The following is a 19,338-nucleotide window of genomic DNA, read 5'->3' on the forward strand; positions in this document are numbered from 1 at the left end:
TGTCAAAGAGTTCCTCTATTTCAGTCCAGAACACTGGACTCGCCTGGCCTGCAACAGGCTTTCCACACCAGCTCTATAAGCAGGTGGGGGAGGGGTGCAACTGAGTCCACACAATTAACAATTGCCAAACTGGCCCCACAAACCCAACCCAAAGATCTTTGGGGACTCACCCCACACTACCCCCAGTTAGTTTTCAAGTCCCCTGTGAGCAGTAGCAAAAAGAGAGAAACACAACTGTTCCAAAAAATTTCCAAAAACAAAAACACTGAGCTTCAGCAACAAGCTCACCAATTGTCAGCAGCAATTCCAAACAGGCAAGAGAGAAAAAAAAAACACTTAACTCTCGTCCATAAGTTCCTCAGCAGGTTCCATAGAAGTGTCCATATCTTCTGTAGAAGGAAGGCTGGATAATTGGCTTGCTTCAGGGAAGGTTTCTAGTTCTTCCATCTCAATCTCATTCTCCAGGTGAGAGGGAGGAGAACTGGCTCTGAAGACCTCCTCTTCCCTTGGCTCAGGAGCTACTAATTTAAGCTTCCTGGATTGCTAGGCTTTCTCCTGAGCCCTAATTAGTTTCAGCAGCTGAGCCATTCCAGCATTAGGTTGACTTCTGGGCTGTTCCTTCCTACTGGCTATCTCAGGTTCCTTGAGGCTGTTCCTATGACATTCCCCCTCCCCCCTGAGTCACTGATGCTCAGCAACTTTGGGGCTAACAGAACTACTGCACTGATCTGCTCTTTTTAGCTGCAGTCTAGTAGTTTGGGGATTCCTATCTGGGACAAGCCTAGCTCTAGGGCTGGGGTTGTTACAATGCGCGCGTATTACGTCACCACAGCCTCCCTGCTCTACACCTCGCGCCGCTGCTTTCAAAATTCCCTGCTGGGAGGGCACGGATGTGGGAGTGTGAGCTACTGAAGGGCCCGGTAGAGGTCGGAGTCGCTCCGGGGGAGGGGGCGGCTGCCGAAGAAACAAGATGAAGCAGGCGCGCTTTCCTTGAATGCGCGGCTCGCGCCTCTTTCCCTCCGTCGATGGCGCCGAAGCCCCGGGTCGATGAGAGCATCGTGCGCGTGGCGGTGCGCGTCTGAACCTTGCTGCCCAAGGAGGTGTCTACACGGCTACCATTCGTGCCTGCGGGCGGACCCCCGGGGCCGGCGGGTTGAGCTTACCATCCAACCCTCCCACCGCGAGATGAACACAAACCTCCGGCCTGCAGCAGCTCCACAGCACTCTAAATATTCTGCTTCCAGCCTTCTACTGTCTTGATTTTCACTGCAGAGGAAATCAGGACAGTAGAGAGCTGTGGAGCTGCTGCAGGCCGGAGGTTTGTGTTCGTCTCATGATGGGAGGGTCAGTGGGGTCGGCTGCATGGCGGCGATAGTGGCATGGAGGGGGGCGGGGGGGCAGATAGAAACATGCTGCAAATGCCGAATTCTACTGTATTGGGAGAATGGGGGGTAGAAATTAAAGGTTCTACTGCACAGGGGGATGGGAGGCAGGCAGGCTGGCTTCGGGGGGAGGATGTGGGTGGAACAAAGTCTAAAAGGCATTGAGGGGGGCATTGGAAGGAGGCACTGGGGGCACTAAGGACATAGGAAAGGGCACTAAGGACACGGGAAGGAGGCACTGAGGGCACTAAGGATATAGGAAGGAGGCACTGAGGGCACTAAGGACATTGAATGGGACATTAAGGACATGGAAGGCGGCACTGGGGGCACTAAGGGAAGACAGAAGAGGCCATGGAGAGACAGGGAGAGGGAAAGGGGGCTGCTTTGGGAGGGGAAGTGTGCTGGGGACAGACAGCTTTGCTGTGGGGGGAAGACAGAAGGGGCCATGGAGAGACAGTTAGGGAAAGGGGGCTGCTTTGGGGGGAGGTCTGTGCTGGGGGCAAACAGCTTTGCTCTGGGGTGAATACAGAAGGGGGCCACGGATAGACAGTCAGGGAGAGGGAAAGGGGGCTGCTTTGGGTGGAGAGGTGTGCTGGGGGCAGACAGTTTTGCTTGGGGAGGGGGGGAAGATAGAAGGACACAGACAGTGGCCAAGGAGAGAGAGAGAAAGAAACACAGACAGACAGACACATCTATTCTAGCACCCGTTAATGTAACGGGCTTAAAGACTAGTATATTATAATACAGGAATTATTTATATTCAATATTATAGGGTATAATATTTGGGAAATTTATTTTCTTAATCAATACTGGTTATTTTACTTATTTCTGTTTTTTATGAAATTGCAATTATCCATAATCAATTAGAAATAAGAATTCAATAGTTAAATTAATACTATTTTATCAATGATTCATTAATAGATTTGGATAGCTTAATTTAGTGTAATAATGCTATTTTTCAATTTTGGCCTGTTAGGGGTTTCTCATATCCTGAATCCCTATGTGCTTTTCCAAGTTTACATCAGTATTTTTTGGGAGGGATGGGTATAATGATTTGGATTGGGAAAGTGGGAGAAAAGGTAGGGAAGGGAGGGCTTGGAGAGGGAAAATTTAACTTTCTAAATTCTAAAAATTGTGTAATGGTGTCTATTCATTTTAATTTACATAAATTTAAATATTTTTGTTGGATTGAGTATATGAGAATTAAGATTTATAAAGGAGATTAAAATTTTCTCGTTAAATGTCAATGGCCTTAACCATAAAAGAAAAAAGAAAAAAATGCTTGTATTCCTGAAACCACTTTCCAAAAATAGTATATCAAATACAAAATACCCAAAAAAGGAAAACCCTTTGTTTCAGAGTAAACAAATTCATTCAAGAGATAACCAATCTCAAGTGTCTGCAGTCAGACCTCAGAACAAATCTTGAGGGCGAACTTCAATGCAGACTATCATTGATCGTTATAATCTCTTTTAGTAGTTTTATCAGTGCTGAATATATATATTAATCATTGAAGTGAAGTGGTACTTAACTTGACGGAAGATCTCCGTTTCGCCCGAGTCAAAAAATTGCATCAGGCTTCTTCACGAAGTTAATCACTATAAACATAAGATAAAATCATTCAGTGTCCCCAACCAATGTCTCACTTAGACTCTTTAAACAAATCACGGCGGTTCCTAATAGACCCCTTGGAAACCCTAAAAGGAAAGATACGCCCTCAGCAGCATAACGTATAACACATAGCATCAAATTTAATAATTACTTCAAACCACCTTTAATCGTTAATTATTAATCGTACATCTATTGTTGATTCGAACTATAAAAATATATTACAGTAATATTAAAGAATTATAGAAAATTTAAACAAAATTTCATTGAAGAATTCTTTAAGGTCTAAATGAGCTTGACTAATGAACTATTCAAACTTTCAAGTCCATTAAATTTTAACCTTAAAGATATAATATCCAAATCAAAATGGGTTTGAGATTAAAATCTGATTTAAATTTAAAGTTAAAAACCAAAATTAAAAATATAAATCATTAAATTTAATAAATTTAACCTTAATTTTAGTTTCCAAATTTCAACATAAATTACCTTTTCGTGCAGCAAAAGCTAACACAAGGAACTCAACGCCGGCAACATATCACCCCCGGAGCACAAAAGTAGAGTGCTGGAACAAACTAAGGCGGGCGTAGTTGCTTATTATAATGACGTTCAATTTCAGTTGTCAATTATTGATACACTTGTAAGATGTAAAATGAATAAATATATATATATACACAAAAATCGTAAGTTATTACTCTGATGATTATTTTCTAACATTTCTACCTTCCTCCTCAAATTCATATTATCTTTAATCAAGGTTTCTTGCACTTGACGAACATCCTTCAAATCTTTATAAATTTTTTCCTTCTGAGATTTTCAGGAATCCATTTCAAGTTTCAAACCCTTCAGTTCCTCCTATTGTCCCTCTGAATTTGAGGGCTTAAAGATTTGCCTAGATTCACTACCAAGTACCACAAAAAATCTAAAGTCACTTCAGTGGGTTTTATATAGGAAAAAGATTGTAACTGCACAGCCAAGGGTAACTCACCATTTTTTCTCATCTCATTAAGGCCTCCTTCACAAACTTGCTCCTGTTCAACAGATGTAATCTCCACAGAAGCCATCCCCAGAATCTCCTGTCAATGAGGAGAGTCTAAATCTAAATTCACCGACATTGTTCCCCGAACTTCTGGGAAAGGGACTACAACCTTCTCTGGCATGTCCCAATCCCACAGTGAACTGCAACTCTGTTGTTGTGGAGGAGGAGCTCTAACATCAGGGCTCAAGGTAGTATCAAGCGCCTGGTTGCCGTAATTCCGCTCGCTAATAGCATCTCCTGCAGTCACCTCAGAAATTCATCAGTTAAATCTGTTGCTGGATAAGAATCTCTCCAATTTTTACCATCAGCTCTTCATGCATGGTTTTTACGTCGGGGGCCAAGTTGGTAATTTTAGATTTTCCTCTTTGATATGGAAGTGATGTGTCGTAGGAAAGGCCCTGCCGGGGTTGGCCGCATGCAACCTATTTTCAGCACTGCCTCTGATGACCAGTTACTACTGCTGCTTTGGGTAAGGGAGGGACGGAGGAGGGTTTGCGGCTGAGGACTTCTGCCGCTTCTTTGGGGCTAGAGGGAGGGAGGGAGTTTGTAGCTCAGGACCGCTGCCGCTGCTTTGAGGATTGCTTCAGGGCTGGAGGAAGGGGGGGTTCACAGCTCAAGACCACTGCCACTTTTGCTGCTGCGTTGGGTCTGGAGGGATGGGGGTTTGCGGCTGCTGCTTTGGGGGCTAGAGGGAGGACATTTTTTTTTCTGGCAATTTTTTTTGCCGGTTGGGTGAGAGTGCTCATTGCTTGAGTACTGGTTAATCAGGATTTTACTGTAAATATATAAAATTACAAGTGACAAGACACGGTCTGTGTTTCGGCAAAAGTAAAAATGGGTTCCTTGGGAGTCTTAATGAACCCTAGAAAATGTAAAGATAAAAGATTAGGATAAATGAACAAAAAAATAAGTGATGGGGCGCATGTGATAAAAATGAATAATGAAAAGCTCTGTGAGGTGAATTGAAATGATGAACGAATGTGACAGGACAAAAGAATTAAAAATACTGTAGCGATGGAAGCTCTGAGAAAGTAAATAATAGTGATATCAACATTATAGAATGTTTATCGTAGAAATAGACCACTAAAACAGAGGCCAATGAAACGGAATAATAATAAGGCCCTAAATATTAATGAAAAAGAAGTGGTATTTTGAAACATAAAAAAACCAACAAACCTTGACTGTCTTATATATAAAAAAACTAGTATAAAATATGAAGAGATAAAAAGGAAAAAATAGCGAGAGAACAATATATGTAAAAATCTGAGAAGAGTACTTAAAAAGAAACCAGTTGGAAACATAGTAAAACACATCCAGAACTACAACTGTGCACAATATTTCTATATGAAAAAGGGCCAGCACTATAATATTTCAGAAGAAGGAATAAAAGGTCAGTACATAAAGCCTGTACAAAATTGAACCAGTGTGAGTACAATGTACTTATGAATGCAAATTAATAGCACACTGTATTATGATGTAAAAAGAACTATCTTGAGGAACACTTAAGGAAACTAAAAACCACCCAAAACTAACAATGTTGCTGTGTGGTCTGACATATTAAAAAAAGGAAACGAACGTCCAAAAGTCCCAAATTATGCATGATCTAATAAAAATCTAAAGTGAGAGGTTCAGCTGGCTGTGAAAGTGGCACCAGGATCTCAAAGTAAAAGTTAAAGAAACACTGGAGCCACAAGGGAAAGGTCATAATGAAAAATCCACTTAAGCTGAACCAAAATCAGAAAAAAAAACTGTACATAAAGGTGTGTAAGGAAACCTTGCCTTGGATTCCAACAGATAAGCAGCGGCACACAAGCAATAGTTGAGACTGGAGTTAAAAACTAAATGTAATGAGGAACAACAGGCTTGCAAAAACAGTACTCGAGCCCCAGCCCCAAGATAAGAGTGCAAGTACAACATACGTGGAAACTAGAGAAAGTACTAAAAACAACACCACAAAGAATCCAAGTAGTTAAAGGCTGTAATCAGGACCGGGATAATGATTAATAGTATACAACCAAATATGAAAAATAATGGAAAACAGCTAAACACTTGTGCTTTATATTTCTGTTTTTTATGTCTTATTTGATGTCATCAGCAAATGATTTGTTTCTTAGCATAGTGGTGTCTTTGATCTATTATATCATATTTATGTAGCCTAAGAACATGTATTAAATATACCCCAGTTATGTGCATTTCATATTACATGCTTTCACAATTTATATACTCCCTCATATATCCAGCTTTTTGTAGAGCCATCATTTTCAGTTGAAGATTTTTGACTCATTCATGTGTTCATTCATCATGGCAAGATCAATTTGTCAAATATGCCTAAGCATTATGTGTTATATATATGTACAGTACATGCATTCTCATAGTGCTATGTCATTTGTTCCTATGACAAGTTAGATATTAGTTTTCAGAAGTATGGATTTACATGATAGAATGTATATATATGTTATGTGCACATTCATCATTCTGTGGTACTAGTCTTTGTTTATCTTTTATTTATATCAGTTCATTTACTTTGACACAGTACTTATAATTTTCTTTGCATATATAGCATATCTTATCCCAGAACAAGCAGGCAGCATATTCTCACATGTGGGTGACATCATCTATGGAACCCCTAGTACGGACAGCTGCTAAAGTGTTTGTGCACTTTAAGAACTTTAGAAAGTTCACAACTGACCACACCGCGCAAGCACAAATGCCTTTCTGCCCGATGTAGGCCCGTGGCTCCTCAGTTCTCAGTTTTCCGCGGAGCTATGAAGTCGTGTGTGAAACGGTCTCCGTTTTATTTTGCCTTTCCATTCGTGCGTTTTTGACTGATATTCCCTTAATTTTTTTCTCTCTCTTGTGTTACTAAAATGTTAAAAAAAAAATAGTTTGGTTTATTTATTTTTTGTCAGTCGGCTTCTTTGACGGCGGGTTCTTCGTTTTTGCCTTAGCCTTCGGCTTTCAATTTGGCTGAGTTGGTTTTCCCTCCCATGTCCTGCCTGTTGACAGGCTTTAAAAAGTATGTCAGGTGCCAGTGCACTATTTCTTTAGCAGATCCTTTTAAGTGGTGTGTTCAGTGCCTTGGCCCAGACCACCGCGTTGAGTCTTGCACGCGTTGTTCGACGCTTCAGAAGCGTTCTAATAAAAGCCGTACAATAAAGACTTCGGTACCATGGAGGGATCACAGGTATCTTCGACACTTTCCAAGCTATAGCTCCGTCAGGTAAGCCAGCTAAGAAGTCGCCAGCTTCCCAGAGGGTGTCTTAGACCACTAAAGTATCGAGTCTAGTAGTACCGGCAAAACAGAGAACTTTGATGCGGCTCGCTTCAACTTCAAGGGGTAAATCTTCATCCATGTCATCTTCTCTAGAGCGAGCCGTGGCACCTTTTGATACTGGCGTCCAAGCCACAAGTGTCGGTGCAGGCCTCTAAGGAGAGGTTCGATGCTCTTTTTCAGTTGGAGTTTGGGGATATGTTCCTATTTGTTACCCCCATGTTGGCTCCTCCGGTACCTGCCCAGCCTGAGTGTTGCCCGATGCAAGATGCAGGTACCACCACTGTTTCATCGGTACCGTGTCACTGTCGGCACCGATTATCTTCATCGAGCCATGCTTCCAGACATCACTCTTCCAGATACCAATCTCCTTCTCCAAGACATCAACACAGGAAGTGTCATTCTTCTGGACATTGTTCCAATCATTTACGTCATTCTTCTTCACGGCTGCATTCCAGTAAATCTGGCAAGCATTCTTCCAAGTCCAGGCACATCTCTCCTAATCGATTAGAAAAGCGGAAGAAGTCTGTCTCGCCTACTCCAAATGCCAGTACCATTTTTCAGTTCCAGTGGATTCAGACCTTCGTCTTGATTCTACTCATGAGGCATCTCCATCTACTACAGAAGCTTACAATTCTCAGTCAGAGCATTCTTCTCGCACCCCTTTTCACAAAGAGCCTTCTGCTGAGCCAGTCTCATTTACTCATGTTATCAGACAAATGAATAAAGACATGGCTGTAAAATTAGAAGCAGATTCCAAGTATTCGGAGGAATTTATCAAGACTATGGACTACAAACATCCTCTTAAGGAACTTCTTAAGCTTCCATTACAGGCATCCTAAAGGAAACGCCAAAAAAATTGGGAGTCTGCTTTTTCTGTCCCAGCTGCTCCTTGGAAGCTTGATTCTTAATACAAAATCATCCCCATTCCTGGTTTTGATAAACCTTAACTTTCACATCAATCTCTCGTACTGGAATCCACTCTCAAAAAATCTGCTCCTTCTAAAGTCTATGGCACAGTTCCTCCCGGGCGAGAAGGTCAAACGATGGACAGATTTGTTAGACGTCTCTTCCAAAATTCCATGCTGGCCAACAGAGTCATCAACTATAATTTTTATTTTACCTGTTATCTCAAGTATTTGGTAAAACAAATGCCTAACTACTATAAGTATCTTCCATCCCATCGGAAGTCGGAGTTCAAGCATATGTTTAGCACTCTCACACAACTCAAGACAACATATGGTACAGTCTTCATACTGTGGCCATGAGAAGGCTGGCATGGCTCAGGATACTGGACATGGATATTAACCTCTGTCGCCAGCCGTGGCCTGGGGAACAGTTGCGGCCCATCTGGCTAGGCGGCATAAACCTTTCTGAGGCGTGCTTCCAATATGGGATAGCCCTACAGGTAGTGCTTGGCTCAGAAAAAACCCACAGCACTGAACAAGGATGACACCCAGCACACAGGACAGAATACAATTTGAGTCAAAATGGCTTGAATGCAAAAAAAATGATTTATTGTCTAGGTCATTCAAGATAAAGCAAAATATTTTCCAGAAAAATAAAGCACAAAAACAAAACAATAAGCAACTGGGAGGATAGTATTAATCTGAATAGGGTAAGGTTATTGGAAAAGTCTGTGGGCTCCTTTTACGAAGCCGCGCTAGCAGTTTTAGTGCACACACCAGATTAGTGTGTGCGCTAGCCGAAAATCTACTGCCTGCTCAAAAGGAGGTGGTAGCAGCTAGTGTGCGCTATTCCACGCGTTAAGGCCTTAGTGCGGCTTTGTAAAAGAAGCCCCATGTTTCTTGTGTTTTATTGATTAAACATTGGATGGTTGGGGGGGATAAAATGATTAGTTCTGTACATTTGTAAATTGTGCTTTTATTGACTTATTATATGTTATATATTTGTTGGTTCTTTTTTTGTTTGCTCTGGATATATTTGTGTCTTGCTTTGGAAAATCAATAAAGAATTTAAAAAAAACCAAACAAAACCCAATAAGCAACTGTTAACTACAAACTTTCAATAAAACAAAATGCATTAAGCACACCACAGCAGTTTTCTGGGTTCTTCAGGCTTTTCACGGCAGGAAAGTTGCCCCCCCCCCCCCCCCCCGGCTGGAATAAAGCCACAGCTGTTTCAAGGCTTTTTCTCCAAACTCTCAGGAAGATAAAGAAAACTAATTTGCAGTTGCTTCTGATGGGGAAAGAAAACAAATAATCCAAAATTAGTTCATAGTAATGTCCCATAAGTTTATTTCATTGTTCTTTCCAGTTCTCAAAATGTAGAGACAAAATAAACAACAAAAAACAAAACTTTTGCAGTAAAATATATAAGTTCCTTGCACAGTTCAAACAGTTCTTCATTCCCTTAGTCACCACAGCCCAATGGTTGCTGGAACAACTCAGTTCAAAAAGGAACCTTCTCACCTCCAACACCTATAGGTAGTTGCTCCAGAACAGTTCACTTCCTGGTTTAAACTTCCACAAAATCAAACAAACAACAGGTAAGTCCTTTTTAATATAGCACACTTTAGACAGTTGGACTAGACTGAGCATTGTTAGCAGATCTCCATTTGTACTGGAATCTCATTCTACGAAATGAACTCCTCTTCTGTTGCCACACATTCTGAAGTATTAATCGGCTCCAGTTATGGCCTGTGGAAATCCTCCTCCAGTTTAAGCATTTCCCAATCCTCACTAAGGTTCAGCTGGGCTCCACCATCAGGCAAGTTCAAAGGCTCTTGTGTGCTTCTCTCCAGAGACTGGTCTGTTCGCTGTCTCCTCCCTCTTCCTCTGCTCAGTAAGGAGCTCCTTTTTATCTCTAGAGAAACCCTGCTCACATCTAGGTACTGCTGGAATGGGCCAAGGCTCTCACTGGCTCCCCATCAGGCTAGTCAGTTAATTACTACTAGTTTTATTCAAAAGGAAATATGGCTGAGCTTTCCCTAACACTTTGGAAGGTGTTGTGTGATTGGTTCTAGGCTGATTCAAAAGGGGGCAAGGGATTACGGCACATTGCCAGTAGCTAGATCCTGTCATGCCTGAACTAGGATAGGCAGATACGCCTATCTGTGAACCAGGGCCAAACTCCTGGTGCGACCTTCTTAACTGCTGAGCTCATACTCTTCCTGCCTAGAGCCTGTGGCAAGCCTAGAACCTGTGGCAAGCCAGCACCAGAATTGGTTAGCTAACATTCCCTGTCTGGGAGATGAGCTTTTTGGAGACACTATTGAGAATGCAACTCAAAAACTTTCAGCACATGAAAAGTCTTTCAATTCATTACTTAGACCTAAGCCTAAATCCTTTGCCTTTAAATCTTTCTTCCTATCAGAGGTGCTATACACCAAAGCCTACTCCTCCTTCCAGGCCGTAGTAGAAAAAACAGCGCCAGCAGCGTCCTCAAAAGTCTCAGACCTCTGCTACTCCCAAGTCAAATCAGCCTTTTTGACCATTTAATAGCATATCTTCAATCAATGTAACTCTGCCTCTTCCTCTCCTCATTGGAGGTCGTCTTCAACATTACCATCATCATTGGCAGTTAATCACCTCCGACCTCTGGGTTCTCAATATCATTCAAGAAGGTTATTCTCTTCATTTTCTCAACATTCTTCCAGATCATCCTCTAAGAGAGTTTCCTTCCAACCCGCTACAGTCCTCTCTTCTCCAGGAAGTCAAATCTCCGCTCATTCTCAATGCCATCGAAAAGGTTCCTTTGGACCAGCAGAACACAGGGTTTTCGTCCCGATATTTCCTTGTTCCGAAGAAGACGGGAGGTCTTCGGCTGATATTGGACCTCATAGCTCTCAACAAATTTCTTGTCACAGAAAAGTTTTGGATGCTGTCTCTGGCATCACTGTACCCCCTACTGGATCGCAACGATCGGTAATGACCTCTGGATCTCAAGGAGGCTTACACTCTCGCAAGCTTCTCAAATTTCAGGTGGGAAATCATCATTACCAAATCAAGGTTATGCCTTTCGGTCTCACAACATCTCCAAGAGTTTTCACCAAGTTCCTGATGGTGGTGGCAGCAGCCTTACGAACTCGCGGGTTTCAAGTCTTTTCCTCTTTCCCTATCTAGACGATTGGTTCATCTAAGACCCTTCATCTCAGGGTGTTGTTATAGCAACACAACAGACTATATTGTTCCTGCAACATTTGGGATTCGAAATCAACTTTCCCAAATCTCAACTGCAGCCTTCTCAGACTGTTCAGTTCATCGGAGCTCTCCTAGATACTGTTCAACTCAGGGCATTTCTTCCTCAACTGTGTCTAGATGCTTTGATACAACTTTGTCATCAAGTGACCCACTTTCACTCACTCTCAGCGAGGCATATGTTGGTTTTCCTAGGTCACATGGCCTCTACAGTTCATGTGACTCCTTTTGCCAGACTTCATCTACCAATTCTCAATGGTTGCAGGCTCTCGATCTGCTTTCCCAGCATATTACAGTAACATCTGTAGATGCTCTCTTCCAATCTTACCAGAGGTTTGCTGTTTCAAGCATCTCCTCATCAGAAGGTTCTCACAACAGATTTGTCAATCTATGCTTGGGGAGCTTATATGGATGGTCTTCGCACTCAAGGTCTTTGGTCTGTCTCAGATCGTTGCCATCACATAAATATATTGGAACTCAGAGTGATTTTCAGTGCTTTCAAGGCTTTTCAGCAACTTCTTCAAAATCAGGTCATTCTCATCCATACAGACAATCAAGTTTCCGTGTACTACGTGAACAAGCAGGGAGGAACAGGATCTCTTCTCCTCTGCCAAGAAGCTCAAGATTTGGAATTGGGCAAAATTCATTAGCAGACAAATTTAAGTCGCATTCTTCAACCTCATGAATGAGCGCTAAACTCAGCAGTAGTTCTCCATCCAATTTTTTCTCAATGGGGAACCCCTCAGGTAGCACCAAAAAACCCGTGTACAGGAGTGAGAAAGAAAACAATCAAATTCTAGGTCCAATACCTCTCTCAGGATCGTTTCAAAAACTTATCATGAACACAAATTCATTGAATTTTTTTTTTTTTTGCATCAATGATATTGTTATAACTTATATACTATGAATTGTATTAAGGGGAGAGCCTTAATACAGTTTGTAGTATATAAGTTATAACAATATCATTGATGCAAAAAAAGTTCAATGAATTTGTGTTCATGATAAGTTTTTTAAATGATCCTGAGAGAAGTATTGGACCTAGAACCCCTCAGTATTGGACCTAGAACCTTTTTGTGTCTCCCCACAAAAACAAGCTGCCCGAGTTCTGTTCCAGACTATACTTCCCTCACTGTCTAGAGACAGATGTTTTTCTCCTGGACTGGACGAAGAAGTTCCTCTATGCGTTCCCTCCATTTCCACTTATTCTCAGGATGCTTGTCAAACTCAATCAGGAATCTGCCACCATGATTCTGATAGCTCCTCGGTGGCCCAGACAACCATGGTTCTCCCTTCTACTTCAACTCAGCATTAGGGAGCCACTACTACCAATTTTTCCATCTCTTCTTACCCAGAATCACGATTCTCTTCATCCCAACCTGCAGTCTTTGCACCTGACAGCTTGGTATCTCTTGGGCTGACTTCACCTGATTTTTAGTTTTCTCAATCAGTCAGAGACATCTTGGGTGCTTCTAGAAAACCAGCCACAAGACAATTTTATACTAAAAACTGGACTAGGTTTTCTGCTTGATGCGATCTTTATCATCAAGAACCAAAATCCACTTCCTTGTCTTTGGTTCTGGATTACCTTCTACATTTATCTCATTCTGGGCTCAAGTTCACTTCCATTAGAGTCCATCTCAGTGCGATTGCTGCTTTTCATCAACCACTGGATGGAAAACCTCTCACTTCCCAACCTGTTGTTTCCAAATTTATGAAGGGACTTTTTAATGTCAAACCACCTCTCAAACCTCCTCCAATAGTTTGGGATCTTAATGTTGTACTTGCTAAACTGATGAAGCCTCCATTTCAACCAATGTCTTCGGCTCATCTTAAATACCGCACTTGAAAAGTAGTTTTTGTCATTTCTCTAACGTCTGCTCGTAGAGTCAGTGAACTTCAAACATTGGTAGTGGATCCACCATTTACAGTTTTTCATCATGATAAGGTGATGCTCTGCACTTATCCCAAGTTCTTACCCAAAGTTGTCACTGATTTTCATCTCAATCAATCGATTGTTCTTCCAGTATTTTTTCCCAAGCCTCATTCTCATCCTGGAGAAACAGCTCTTCATACTCTGGACTGCAAACGAGCATTGGCCTACTATTTGCAACAAACTAAATTACATAGATCTTCACCACAACTTTTTCTTTCCTTTGATCCTAACAAGTTGGGGCACCCTGTTTCCAAGAGGACAATTTCCAACTGGTTGGCTGCTTGCATCTCATTTCGTTATGCTCAGGCTGGGCTGTAAATGGAGAGTCATGTCACAGCCCACAAAGTTTGAGCTATGGCAGCTTCAGTAGCTTTTCTCCACTCTACTCCTATTGATGAAATATGCAAAGCTGCTACTTGGTCCTCAGTTCAAACTTTCACCTCGCATTATTGTCTAGAATCCTATTCCAGACGGGATGGCCATTTCAGCCAACAGTCTTATAAAATTTATATTCTTAAAGGCCAACTCTCCCACCATCCCATTTTTGATTAGCTTGGAGGTCACCCACATGTGAGAATATGCTGCCTGCTTGTCCTGGAATAAAACACAGTTACTTACCGTAACAGATGTTATCCAGGGACAGTAGGCAGATCTTCTTACAATCCACCCACCTCTCCTGGTTGGCTTCATAGCTGGCTATCTGAACTGAGGAGCCAGGCAACTAAGTCGGGTGGGAATGCACTCGCGCATGCGCGGTGTGGTCAGTCGCAAACTTTCTAAAGTTTTTAAAGTGTACGAACACTTTAGCAGCTGTGCGTATTGTGGTTCTGTGGATGACATCACCCACATGTGAGAATATCTGCCTGCTGTCCCTGGATAACACTTGTTAATGGTAAGTAACTGTGCTTTTCATACACATTATCTAAGATGTTATTTTATGCACTATCACTCACACTCTGACCTTTTATTAACATTCAGATCCTGTTTTTTTCCACTTCTCTTTCAATATGTACCTTAAGGCAGACTTTTTTTGTCATTCCATACACTATTTTTACTCTTTCCATTTAGATATACCTGTAGTTTATTTTTATTTACAGTTTTCATTATACTTAGCTGTTTTCCATTATTCTTTATATTTGGTTGTATACATTTAGGGTCTGATTCTGTATAGGACGCCACTCTCAGCAACCGCCTAAGAAGCAGCTGAGAATCGCGTACCGTTATCCTATGCAGAATTGCGTCTGTCCAAACGAACAGACACCTAACACGGCAATTCTCTAGCTGTCGCCCAGTGCCAGTTAGAGACCTTACCATTGTAAAAGTAGATGCGGACGGTTGAGCTGATCGCGGCACGGGAATCCCCAATCATCTAAGCTGGCAGGACTCCCCGAAGTCACAGCTTCGGAGAGTTCTGCCGGCTCAGCTGATCAGGGAAAAATACACCTTCTGCGATCAGCTAAGCTAGCTGCAGCAGAGGACCCCCCCACACCCACCCCTGAAATTGGCAGGAAGGATACCTACTCCCTCCTGCCTAACACCACTTGACACCCCCTTCTCCTCCATTGGAGATTGGTAGGAGGGATGCCCTCCTGCCACCGGCCCCCTGAACCCCTGATAACTCCCAACTGCCGACACCCCCCCTCCCCAATGACATGGTACTGGCTTATATGGCCACCAGACTTCTACTCTACGCCCCGAATTGACTGCTTCGCTTGCAAGAAGAAAACCGATTTTGCGCACCCTTGGGACGTGCCCTGTGCCTTGAGACTGCCCAAAAAATATCTTACTCGCACTATCTATCGTACCTCTGAAACAAGCTACCTACCCACATAAGATTGCTACAAGGTCTACTGAGCTTCAGGAAGACAATGAAAACCCACTCTTCCCCTGACTCTCTATGAGAGTACACTGACCTAAACTTCCCGAACATAGAAACATGATGGCAGATAAAGGCCAAATGGCCCATCTAGTCTGCCCATCCACAGTAACCATTATCTCTTTCTCTCTCTGAGAGTTCACACGTGCCTATCCTAGGCCCTCTTGAATTCAGACACAGTCTGTTTCCACCACCTCTTCCAGGAGACTGTTCCATGCATCTACCACCCTTTCCATAAAAAAGTATTTCCTCAGATTACTCCGGAGCCTATTACCTTTTAACGTCATCCTAAGCCCTCTTATTGCAGAGTTTCCTTTCAAATGAAAGAGACTTGACTCATGCACACTTATATTATGTAGGCATTTAAATGACTCTTATCATATCTCCCCTCTCCTGCCTTTCCTCCAAAGTATACAGATTGAGATCTTTAAGTCTGTCCCCATACGCCTTATTACGAAGACCACATACCATTTTAGTAGCTTTCCTCTGGACCGACTCCATCCTTTTTAAATCTTTTTGAAGGTGCGGCCTCCAGAATTGTACGCAATATTCTAAATGAGGTCTCACCAGAGTCTTATACAGCAGTGGTCCCCAACCCTGTCCTGGAGGACCACCAGGCTAAACAGGTTTTCAGGCTAGCCCTAATGAATATGCATGAGAGAGATTTGCGTATAATGGAAGTGACAGGCATGCATATTTATTATAATAATAATAACTTTATTCTTCTACACCGCCATAGTCAGATGACTACTAGGCGGTTCACATCGAAGAGAGCTGTGGACAATCAGCGAATTACAGAATGCAAGAAGTGAGGGTACAACTTATTACATAAAAAATAGATAAAAGGAAAATGTGAAACTTAAGTAAGAAATATGGATCTCATGTATGTAACCCAGGGAATAGAAGCTGGACAATCAAAGAGTTGCAGAATGTGGAAAATGAGGGAACAACATATTACACAAGAAACAGACAGAGTGAAAATAAAACCTAAGAAGTTTAGTGAGGCTTCTGTTTAGGAGACGAATCTGTCAACAGTACAGTTTTAATTTCTCTCCAAAAGGCACCGTAGGTCAGCCTAGCTCCATTGATGAAATTACCAAGCCAGGACTGCTATTTACTTGCTTGGAACATGATGGACCTGTCCAAAAAGGATCACCGGCTGGAAATGCAAGTCCTTTTTGGATAGGTCCATCATGTTCCAAGCAAGTAAATAGCAGTCAAAAGAACAGAACCTTGAGGCACACCACTGGTAACATCCCTTTACTCAGAGCGATCTCCATTGATCACTATCCTCTGTCGCCTTCCACTCAACCAGTTCCTGACTCAGTCCGTCACTTTGGGACCCATCCTGAGGGTACTCAGTTTATTTATTAGATGTCTGTACAGAACACTGTCAAAGGCTTTGCTAAAATCTAAATACACCACTTTACAGAAAAGGACACTGACCTTCTGCTGTCTCAAACGCTGAGGTGCTTCACCCACCATACCGTGCACTGTCGCACATTATGTTGCCCATCATATAATGCTATAGCCTCCACTGTGCAAGATCCCACCGTACCATGCACTGTCTCACTTTATATTGCCCATCATATAATGCTGTAATGTATATCAACCACTGTGCAAGATCCCACCGTACCATGCACTGTCTCATTTTATATTGCCCATCGTATAATGTTCTACCCTACCAAGTCACGTCCAGTGGTATAATGTATAGCCTCCACTGTGCATACAGGTCAGCCACACTTGTAATACTATGTTTGCCATGCTTTGTTTTGCCACACTATGAACATCATGCTATGTCTCGCCATACCATGTTTTTGTCAAGTTATGTTTTGCCATGCTTTTGTTAACTATGTTTTGCCATCTTTGTCAGACAATGTCCTGCCATGCCATGTTTGTCATCACTTTGTATAATACACTTTAATTTGTATGTAAACTTGTAACCTGTTCTGAGCTCTGGGAGAATGAGATATAAAATCAAATACATAAATTCCATGACTTGGGTCAATATATTTAGCATGAATCTTTCAAAAAATGAATTTCAGGAGAAATATAGAAAAGCCTGGTAATGGCTAAATTTTTTAACATATCTTTCACTCACTGGTCTAATGACTTCCCTTGTCAGAATTTTGGATAGATTGTATGCTGCCACTTGCAGAACCTTTATTATTCTTTATATTTGAAGTTTTTACTTAAAAATATTAATCTTACTAAGCCTATGGGTTTTCTTTTCCTCAGGGACATAATAGAGAATAGAGGTAGTTGGGGAGTATCCCACACCCGTGTTCCAACTGAGTCAAGACCAGGACATGTGGCTTTAATAGCTGGATTTTATGAAGATGTCAGTGCGGTGGCTAAAGGTAATTATTTTTCCAGTTACAAGTTCCCAGTGTTGGGTATTGTCCTTATGCTAAGCTTCATAGTTACATCTTCAAAGGCTCAGTATCTTCCATAGCTGGCTGTTTGCATTTTTGCTGAAGACCGACCTAGTGTCACGCCAAGTGCCAGAATTTTTATGAGTGAACCCTAGTTTAAAATTTTTTTAAGAAAAATTATGTGGCATTTGTGCTCAGGAATTAAACCAACTATTTTGCTTTGTGTCTTTCTTCTCAAAGAATGGGAACAAATAAGTGCCATAGACTATGAGAGTAAAAAGGATGTTTACAAGATCACTACAGCATGATTTTCAAAGCTTAATAATATCAACCTGTAGCCATTATTTTAGAAACATATTTACAAGCTATGGCACAAAAAGATAACCTTGATATCATTGGAGTCACGAAAACATGGTGGAACAAGGAAAATGCCTGGGTCATTGTGCTACCGGGATACAAGCTATATCGCAAAGACAGAGTAGGTCAAAAAGGTGGGGGTATTGCCCTATACATCAAAGAAGGAATTGAGTCTACCGGAGAAAACCCGCCGGAAATAGGGTAGAGTCTCTATGGGCCAAAATTCCGGGAACGGAAACGAAGATCGGCATCTACTTCCGACCCCCAGGGCAGTCCGAAGAAATTGATGGAGAGATGACGAATGAGATTAAACGCAACTGCAATGGAGGCAACGCAGTTATCATGGGTGACTTAATTATCCGGGGATAGACTGGAACCTAGGCTCCTCCAGCTGCGATAGGGAGACCAAGTTCCTGGATGTTGTAGGTGATTGCTTCCTGGAATAACTTGTCAAGGAAAATATGAGAGGAAATGCAATTCTGGATTTAATTCTAAATGGACTACAAGGACCGACGCAAGGTGCAGAAGTAGAAGAGACGCTGGGAAGCAGTGATCACAATATTATCCACTTCAACCTAGACACAGAGGCAAAACATCGATCCAGAACGTCGGCCAAGGCACTGAACTCTGAAAAGGGAATTACAAACGGATGAGACTCATGGTGGGGAAAAAAATTAAGAAGAGGATAAGCACTGTAAAAACGCTAGAGCAAGCATGGTTCCTTTTTAAGGACATGGTCACCGAGGCACAAAATCTATATATACCGTGTATCACCAAGGGATCCAAAAGGAAAAAGAACAAGGAACCAGCGTGTCTCACTGTATCTGTGAAGGAAGCGATCAGAGACAAGAAGACTTCGTTTAAGGAATGGAAAAAGTCAAAAATGGATGAAAACTGGAAAAAGCACAAACAACATCAAAGCAGGTGCCACAAGGTGGTAAGAAGGGCCAAAAGAGACTATGAGGAAAATATAGCCAAGGAGGTGAAAAACTTCAAGCCGTTCTTTCAAACTTGCTTCAGGTTGCAGGCTCTGGCAGAGCATGGAAAGCATTGCTCTTCTTGCAGTACTCCTTTATATTTGTATGCTTACTGAGAGTCTTGCCAAAGCTTTCCTCTCCAAGTGCCAGTTGAAGGGCTAGATCAGAAAAGTGAGCTAGGAGCATAAAAAGGTACAGTAGACTGTCAGTTAACCGGCACCTATGGGGATTGATAGATGCCAGATAATTGCAATTTCTGGTTACTTGAGAGTTACTATTAAAAATAGGCCTAACTACACCATACCATGACATACCATAAACTACTCCAGACAAACTACCGGACATGTGATGGGTGTGGCGTGC

The 19,338-nt window shown here is 42.1% G+C and overlaps 1 protein-coding gene across 4 annotated transcripts in view; it reads left to right on the forward strand.

The window, feature by feature from the left end:
• The window catches only part of PIGN (phosphatidylinositol glycan anchor biosynthesis class N), a 397,785-nt gene that overhangs the window by 45,764 nt on the left and 332,683 nt on the right, over positions 1-19,338 (forward strand). For 2 of the 4 annotated variants that reach the window (XM_033935002.1, XM_033935003.1), the window contains exon 4: positions 17,505-17,626. The exons of 1 other annotated variant lie outside the window; for it this stretch is intronic. In XM_033935002.1, coding sequence (XP_033790893.1) covers positions 17,505-17,626 — 122 coding nt within the window. Of the gene's footprint in view, positions 1-17,504; positions 17,627-19,338 lie in introns of those variants that run through there. One more of the 4 variants, XM_033935004.1, reaches the window with a different exon arrangement.

The sequence above is a fragment of the Geotrypetes seraphini genome, chromosome 2, assembly GCF_902459505.1.
Source record: "Geotrypetes seraphini chromosome 2, aGeoSer1.1, whole genome shotgun sequence".
In the NCBI taxonomy this organism is placed as follows: domain Eukaryota; kingdom Metazoa; phylum Chordata; class Amphibia; order Gymnophiona; family Dermophiidae; genus Geotrypetes; species Geotrypetes seraphini.